The sequence below is a fragment of the Magnolia sinica genome, chromosome 14 (genome assembly GCF_029962835.1).
Source record: "Magnolia sinica isolate HGM2019 chromosome 14, MsV1, whole genome shotgun sequence".
In the NCBI taxonomy this organism is placed as follows: Eukaryota; Viridiplantae; Streptophyta; class Magnoliopsida; order Magnoliales; family Magnoliaceae; genus Magnolia; species Magnolia sinica.
The window spans coordinates 74,045,713-74,054,788 of record NC_080586.1 but is presented as its reverse complement, the minus strand read 5'-3'; the positions used below and the strand labels follow the sequence as shown (position 1 = coordinate 74,054,788).

Below are 9,076 nucleotides of genomic sequence, written 5' to 3'. Positions count from 1 at the left end.
GAGCCTCCCTGTTTGGTGTGCATTGTATTAGATGAGATTCGGTGGTATGGAATTGCATTTGGCCCTGTGCAGATTCTTGATAATAACATGAATGATTGTATCACATGTTCCAATGCCAGTGGTGGATCCAGTGGGATTTTCAGTGGATTTTGAAATTCACTACAGTTGTGGACCGCATGTTGACATGTGTATTTTATTTTATCCAAGCCATCCATCCATACATGCCTTCTACACGTCATATTCAAGTTGCATATACGCACAAGTGACCAAACTCAGTTGTGAAATGTGGTTTGTTGATTACAATTAGAGCAACACACGAGTTGAGTTAGCTCACTCAACTCGAAAAAGTTCGACTCACCTTGGCTGGAAATTGGATTCAAACCAAGTTGAGTCGGTTTTTGAAGCTGGAAAGTTTTTTGAATTGAGTTCGAGCTTGCCTGAGCTTGACTCAACTCAGCTCAAACCCCAATTCGAATCAACTCAGTGACTCGATTATTTTTTATCTTGATGTTGTTCGCTGAGTATTTGATAAAATGCTTAAATGAAGTGTTGTTTCTTGGACTGCCCTTATATTAGGGTATTCTCGAAATTGATATTCGAGGGAAAATTAAAGAAATAAACCCCCACAAAGAAGAAAAATTTATATTATAGGATTGCCTTCATATATTGATCTTGATACTGCTCACTGAGTGTTTGATAAAATGCCTGCAAAGTGCTCTTACTAATTTTGCATTCAAACTGTGGGAAATTGAAGTTGTAATCTTTGCGTCTAAGAAAATATTGCATAGGCTCGAACTCGACTTGAGTTGGCCCGAGCTGTTGATTGAACTGACCCGAGTTGGCTAGTCAAGCTCGAGGATCAAGTTGAGCCGAGTTCGAGTTGGGGTTAGCTGTTGGCTGAGCCAAGCTAAGTTGTGCCAAGCTCGACTCATGCACAACTCTAATTACAGTTCCATGGTCCACCAAACACAGACTTCACATAATATAGTGTATTTCCCAAGGGAAGAGTTAGATCCCAAGTATGATTTTGGAAGGTGAAAATACCATGGTATTACCAGACATGTAATCATTGCACAATAAATGATGTTAATTCCATCTAATATTATTCCATCCCATTCAACATTGCTGTCCAAACATGCTAACAAATCCAAGGGCAGATATCTTGCCAAAGCATACGCATAGCTGAGAACCGATTCCCAATCCTAAAGGCTAAAACTGATGATTATCCAAGCACAAAAGTACTCTAAACATTTGCATTCAATTATTATTTTTTGAATTGTCAGTTAATCAAACTCAACACAGATAACTGAGTGTCCATATCGTAAAAAGGCATCCAATTATATAAAAATAATTTCAAAGTAAGTGATTTTTGGCAAATAACCTAAAGGGTAGACAGCATGCCTATACATGAATGTACTCACATAAAATGCATTATTCAGCTCTTACTCATCTAAATTTGGACCAAGCACAATTTTCTTCCATCTTGGAATCTATTTTCGTTGATTCTTATGAGAATCATTTTGTCCTTTGCTAATAAGACCTATCTATAAGAAAATTCTTTTGAGAATGAAACAATTATACTATTATCCCAAATTCCATATCAATTTAATATGGAATGATGGAACTTCTTCTTATCCCATTAAAAACTATTTTAATGCAAGTTCGCTTATACTGACACATCAAGTGAAGCTACAAGCAACCCAAGAGTTATTTTAATGCAATTTCGCATCTTGAGGATCACGTCCATCTTGTCACTTTCTATCACTGGTTGGGGGTTGTGGCTCATTATAAATTCTACAAAATCACTATCAATGTGGTAGATTAGTGGTTTGAAGATGGAGAAGCTCATTTCTTCCCGGGTCAATAATCAATCAGTGCTGAAATCTTATGTATTTCCACCGGAAAATCGTCCTGGCGATGTCGCCGTACGTACTTGCAACACAATCCCGATCATTGATCTGGCTGGAGGTGATCAGGCTGAAGTAATCAAGCAAATTTTGAGAGCTAGCGAAGAATTCGGTTTCTTTCATGTCCTCCTCCTTTCCCTTAAACATTTTTCGCTCTCTGTATAAATCTCCTTTTCTTTCTTCGTTAGGTGGGCCACATCTCAAAAATAACATTGGTTGAATCATATCAGTAACCACATCATCATTGGCCTGATTTAGGTTGGCAATGGACCTATTGGTCTAAGAAAAAGCCAAGATTTGAATTGACCCAGCGAAATAGGCGGACCTAAGCCGTTCAAATTTTGTATTGTCAGCCGGACAATAGGCTGGACATCAACCTGAGAGTCCTGAGGCCTATTACCGACCTAGTGGGGTTACTTTCAATGACATAGGAGAAATGAATTAACCTGCATAAAATCCACACCGTCCATCAGGTACATTATCCCTTGTTTGTCTTTGATGCAAAAATTCAGTCTGATTTAACACTCAGATGGGCCACCTCAGAAAATTAAGACCTAAAACTTCTAAATTCACTTGGTATAGCCCACCTAAGTTTTGCAATGACTGGTTTTTCCCATGTTCTTTCATCCTAATGAGGCAAATCAGATGAATGAATTGGATGGCATGTAAACACCATGATGGGTCCACAAAACTAATAGTGGTGTTCCATCCCAAATGTCTCCCTGTGGTGTGGCCTATCCGAGATTTAGTTTATCATGAATTTTGGCTTCAATGGTTAAAATGAGGCAGCATACCTGATGGATGGTGTGGATCTCATGAAATCCGTTTACAAAGGTAACCCAAGAGCAGTTGGCCCATTAATATGAAATGAGTTGATTTAAAAAATAAATATATCTGTTCTAACGCAGCTAGTTAATCATGGAGTCCCTGTCGACAACATGATGAGCGTTGCCAAGGAATTCTTCGAGATGCCGGTGGAGGATATGGCAAAGCTGTACTCAGACGATCGCAGCCAGATTGTGAGAGTTCATACAAGCTTCGACTATGATAATGAAGATGTGCATTGTTGGAGGGATAATCTGCGGCACCCATGCCATCCTGTTGAAAAATTCATGCATTTATGGCCCGAAAAGCCGAGTAGATATAGGTAACCCTTCATCCATAGTATTACGTGTTTCTGAGGTATTCATGCATGCATGAACATTTAAATATCAAACCATCCATATCAAAGTTGCCAGTGGTGGAACCGAACCATTGGGCAATTGGGACTGTCCAACATTAGCTCATCTTAAGATGTGGGTAGTTGTGGCGACTCGTACGGATGGCTAAAAAGAAACAAAAATACTGCAGGTAGCTCAAGCAATGAATCCATGGCACCCCATGAAAACGTGGGATTCCATGATCAACACAGCGGGAATTCATGAAATTTGATTGTTTTCCATATAAAATCTACTAACTTAATACAGGATTTATATTCCAGTACCTTTCTCAATTGTTATTATTTTTCAATAAAATGTCCAACTTATCATTAGAGTAACTTTGGATTAGATTTGTTCAAGGGAAGTTGGGTCGGCCATGCAAGCAAAGGAGTGATGTTCATGTGAAATCTACCCCAACCTTGTGCATCACCCCATGTTAGGTCCAGGGCAAAAAATTTAGCCGCATCCTTGATTTGGGTGGAATACATGATTGAAAACAGTGTGCAGGTAATCGTCACCCAACAAATTATTTTCCTTGGTATGGCACACCTAAATCATGAATGAACTTGGTGTTCAGGCATAAATTTTGGTATGACATTTAATGGTTGGAGCGAATTTCATACACCACGGTGAGCTAGTAGAAATCAAGAGTGGACATCTCTCTCAATCATTTCCTTTAGTGTGGCCCCACTTGAATAACAGGTCAGCCTAATGTTTTGGCCTTAGACCTAACATAGGATCACATATCTAATAGTTGGAATGAATTTCACATACACATCATGGTGGGCCTTGAAAAAAATCAAGGGTGGTGTGAGGGAATTTTTAGTGACACCCACCCTTGGTTTTTGAAGGATCCATCTTGTGTGTATGTGAGATCTTTTCGTTTGTGTAATTCCATGTTAGTCTCGGGAAAAAAAAGTTGACTTGTGATTCAAATGGGTCAAAGTAAGAAGTTAGGAGAGGCACATCCACCCTTGACTTTTATAGGCCCACCGCAATGATTATATGAAATTCACTCAACCATTAGATGCCACACCAAAATTTAAGCTTGTAGACCTTACAAGAAAAACTTTGATACTCTAGTAGAGCATGATGGATGATAAATTGACACTTAGAGAATACTTAAAAATCGTACACATGACGTGTGAGAGTACCGTTAAAATTAATTATGTTTTGCAGTTTTGGCATATCATATATTAAAAATTATATTTGATTATCTTACTATTACATTGATAAATATTTTTTGAATGGTTAAAAATGAAAATTACCCAATGCGGTCGTGTAAAGATTGTTCAACCATCATTTTTTTTTTCCAGGGATGTGGTTGGAACATATAGTGTAGAGGTAAGAGGACTGGCTTTGAGGATTTTAGAGCTAATATGTGAAGGATTGGGACTTGAAAGGGACTACTTCAGCAATGGACTTAGTAGCACGCAATTGATGTCGATAAACCATTACCCAAAATGCCCAGACCCAACCTTGACTTTGGGTCTTCCAAAGCATTGTGACCCAAATGTCATCACCCTTCTTCTTCAAGGTGAAGTATGTGGCCTCCAAGTCTTCAAGGATAAGGAATGGATGGCTGTGGAGGCTCTTCCCAATGCCTTTGTGGTGAATTTAGGGCATCAGATGGAGGTACATTTACTCTCTCTCTCTCTCTCTCTCTCTCTCTCTCTCTCTCTCAATATAATGACATGGTTAGTGAAATTTTGGACATGAGCCATTTCCACTAGGATTGTCAATGAGCCGAGATGGGACGTTGGGTTTTTAGGCTCAGCTTGGAATGGAAAGTTGGCGCCACATGGACTAGATCAGGGCCTAAAATATAAGCCTGTTTATTTCAAGCCAAGCTCAGGCTATGTCTAAGATCCCATCAGCTGTCGTTTTGGGTTTCAAAGGCCCCCCCCTTTTTTTTTTGGTCATATATCATGCATGGTGAGATGCATACTTAATAAGCAATCCAAATCTTACACAAAAGTGCGCGGCTGTGCTTAGACTCCTGCAGGGCTCGAGCCATGGTCATTTATAATTGTTATGTGGCGGGCTTGGGACTCTCTGGTGCCATTAGAGAATTGGAATATGTATAAGTTTTATGATAGGTGGCCCTAGAGGTCTTTTTGCGCTCACAAGAAACCCGAAATATTGTATCCGCCATGTAAGTTTTCTCCCAAAGAATGAATACACAGGCAGTTAAAAAAAAAAAACTATTTGTCATGACATAACTTTGCTCAAATCCAAACAACCCCTATATAAAAATGGATGCATGCATTAAACCCACCTATTGTATGAACCATATACAACTAAACACCCCAAGATCTCAAGACCACGGAACCCTTCACAACTGTTAAACAAACCGAAAAAATGGGAGGAGGGAGCTCACCCCTCCTAATGCTTATAGGATGCATTTATTATGAGGAAAAACAAACAAACAAACAAAAAGAGGAGACGAATTTCGAAGGCATTTATATATAAAGTTACATTTTTGTCTACCTACTGCTATCCCATTTAAAATGTAGTTTGTTTCTACAGTTTAGTTTCATTGAATTATATTAATGTTTTTCTTTTATTTGTGATTTAGATTATCAGTAATGGGCAGTTGAAGAGTGTCGAGCACCGCGCCGTTACCAACTCCACCGTGGCTAGAACAACCGTCGTGACCTTCATCTATCCTGACATGGACAGCATCATGGAGCCTGCGCCAACACTGGTCAATGTACAAAGCCTGCCGCTCTACCGACCCTTCAGATTCCAAGAGTTCCTTAACACTTATTTGGATAAATCTGGCAACAAAGCCAGCACACTCGAATCTTTTAAGCTTTAAAATTAAAGATAACAATATCTTTTTAATACTATTTTAAAAGCAAATAATGCTTATTATTATGTATGCACGAACATTATAAGGGCTTGTAGAAGTAGAAGGTATTTTTGCATATATAAGCTATTGATCTGAAGTAGCTTAGCAACTCTTATTACAATTGATTTTAGTGTGGAAGCATGTGGCAGCATCTCCACACTCATGGCCTCGTCTGTTGGTATGCTTGCCTTGGTGAAGTGTTAAAATGAATTGAAGGGTGATGTGATGGTGTCAGTGAAGTGGCTTTAGAAGCGTGCAAAGATGTCATAGATGACATTTACTCTATTCCATGCTATGAGGAAAGGTTTCTTTATGTTGTTGTGGAACGTCATTGTCACTTCATGTAACAGCTTTGGAACAGGAGAAATGGAGAAGATGCAAAGATGCCTGCATGGCAATGTACAGAAAAAACACCCGTATTATTAATGCAAGTAAAGCAAAATCATAAAGAAAAGATTCAAGCTAAAAGCCAAAACCAAAACGCAAATAGAAAAACAAAAGATAGAAGGCACAAAAATTACGTGGTTAGGCATACATGCATGTCTAAGGGCTGGGCAACAATATGAAGGTACTTCTTCGGTAAAATAAAAAGTAATAAAAAATGCAAGGCTTCTCTCTCTTATTCTTCCGCCATATGAGATGATCCATATGAGATGATGCTTGATTGTTTCTGACCCTGTGGGAGAATAATATATTAGCGATGCATATTGGTTGCTCTCGAGATTCGAACATGGGATTTTCCAATCTAATATCATGTTAAACAACCATTTACAATAAAAGCTTAAGCTGTCAGAGTGTGGTGTATCAATGTATATCAAGGGACTTCATCACTCCAATGGTATCCATTATTAGAGAAGATGGCATGCATGGAGAATATCTCATGGATCCACCCTGTAAGACAACTCGTGATTGTGCATATTCTGGTGTCTATAGATAAGCCTGCTCCAACTGTACATAGTTGTAATTAGCCTAACAATATTCAATTACTATGTATATCTCTTGTAACAACTTATAAATAGAGATCGTGCACCTTCATAAGAGGTATCAAATTACATCTCAATTCATCTTGGTATCAAAGCTATTACGAGGGCATCCACCATGTCGAGCACTTCATCTTCCTCCTTGTCGTCATTTGTCTCTAACATCACTTACTTCTTCAACATCAAACTTGACAAATGCAATTTTTTAGTATGGCGTTCCCAATTCCTACCCATACTAAAACTCCATGATCTTGAAGGCCTTGTCAATGGCACCTCTCCATGTCTAGATCATTTCCTCCCTTCAACTGAGAAGGATACCTTGCCTACCCTCAATCCTGACTACACCAGATGGACCAAAATAGACCAAATGCTCCTCTGCTGGCTCATCTCCTCCCTCATTGAACCGGTCCTAGCCCATGTTGTCGGCCTCACCACATCTCGTGATGTGTGGTGTGCTCTGGAAAGAATCTTTGCGTCGTCCTCCCGAGCTCGTGTACAAAAACTCAAGTATCAGTTGCACACTATCAAAATGGGTGCTACCCCTATGTCTAAATACATCCAGTTTATAAAGTCTATTGTGGACAACCTAGCGGCTATAGTAGTGAAGTGTGAATTGACAGTGGGTGTACTAACAAGTCAAAAAAAAAAAAAAAACTAGCGGCCATGGCAAATCCCATCACCGACTCCGTCCTCGTGTCCACCCTCCTCAGTGGCCCGTCTCCTGAATATAACTCGTTCGTCACCTCCGTCAACACACGAGTCGACCCTATTTCCTCTGAAGAACTGATCGGCTTCATGCTCAGTCAGGAGATACATCGTGGGCGTTCCCTCCCAACCTCTGACTCCACTGGCACTCCACTAGCCTCATCTTTCCTGCCCCTGCGGTTCACACATCTTCCCGGACTCCGAGGTTCTACTCCGCCTCGCCTTCATCTTCCTTTCGTGGGCATGGTCGAGGTCAAGGTTGGAGCACAGTCGTGAGCGTGGTCGGTTCCCCTCTTTACATTAGACCTCGGGTGGCCCCCCGTATCAGACAGTTGGTGGTCGCCCACAGTGCTAGATCTGCGACTGGTACGAGCATTACGCCAACCATTGCTACAACCGCTATGATGAAGCTACCCTACCTTCCAACCCGACTGCTCTCCTGCACTCGGCCGGTAGCAGCAGCTCCTTCGATCCTAACTGGTATGTTAATTAACTCTGGTGCTACACATCACCTAACCACTGATATGGCAAACTTGGCAATTCAAATTAAGTATCATGGCCCTAACAATATTCGCGTGGGTAATGGGACAGGTCTACCTATTCATTCTACTGGTTATTCTATTTTGAGTTCTCCATCTTCCTCATTTACGTTATATAACCTCTTGTTCGTTCCCAATATCATTAAAAATCTTCTCTCTGTTAGTCGTTTCACTACTGATAATAAAGTCTTACTTGAATTTCATCCTGACTTTTATCTTGTCAAGGATCTCTCCACCTGGACTCTACTGCAAAGACACCTTAAGAATGGTCTACATGCCTTCTCTCTAGGGGATAAGAGTCTTGCTGCTTCTCCTCAGGCTCTTCTTGGTGAACATGTCTCTTCCTCGGTGTGGCACGAGTGCCTTGGTCATCCTACTAATCGTGTCGTCTCCAGTTTACTCTCTCAGCATAAGTTGCCCTCTCTTCATGACTGTGGGGGTCCTTCGGTTTGTGCCGCCTGTCAGCAAGGGAAGAGTCATCATCTACCTTTTTCCCCTTCATCTTCGGTTGCTACTGCTCTTCTAGAACTTATTCATTCAGATCTCTGGAGTCCATCTCATGTACCTTCTATAAGTGGTCATCGCTACCACGTTAGCTTTGTTAACTACTATAGCAAATATGTTTGGCTTTACCCATTAATAAATAAAGGCGAGACCTTTTCGGTATTTGTCACTTTAAAAAATTATATTAAAAAATTCTTAGGCCGTTCAATTAAGGTCCTGCAGACTGATGGTGGTGGCGAGTTCCTAAAATTTAAATCCTTTCTTTCTTCTCATGGTATTGTTCATCGTGTTTCCTGCCCGCACACTAGTACCCAAAATGAGACCGTGGAACGGAAGCATCGCCATCTCGTTGAGACTGACTTGACCCTCCTTGTTCGGTCCCATGTCC

General features: G+C 40.4%; 1 protein-coding gene across 1 annotated transcript; it reads left to right on the top strand.

Moving 5' to 3' along the window:
- Positions 1 to 1,835: 1,835 nt before the first annotated feature.
- LOC131226195 (protein DMR6-LIKE OXYGENASE 1-like) lies at positions 1,836 to 5,927 on the top strand. The gene is made up of 4 exons (XM_058221954.1): positions 1,836 to 2,030; positions 2,816 to 3,054; positions 4,423 to 4,741; positions 5,685 to 5,927. The coding sequence occupies exons 1-4, from the start codon at positions 1,836 to 1,838 to the stop codon at positions 5,925 to 5,927; spliced, it is 996 nt and encodes a 331-aa protein (XP_058077937.1).
- Positions 5,928 to 9,076: the final 3,149 nt, after the last annotated feature.

What these genes read in the sequence shown, in the direction of transcription:
- LOC131226195 (XM_058221954.1), top strand. Translation starts at nt 1,836, where the DNA reads ATGGAGAAGCTCATTTCTTCCCGGGTCAATAATCAATCAGTGCTGAAA. An exon ending in AAGAATTCGGTTTCTTTCAT is followed by an intron (nt 2,031 to 2,815) that starts GTCCTCCTCCTT and finishes GTTCTAACGCAG; the next exon opens with CTAGTTAATCATGGAGTCCC. An exon ending in GAAAAGCCGAGTAGATATAG is followed by an intron (nt 3,055 to 4,422) that starts GTAACCCTTCAT and finishes TTTTTTTTCCAG; the next exon opens with GGATGTGGTTGGAACATATA.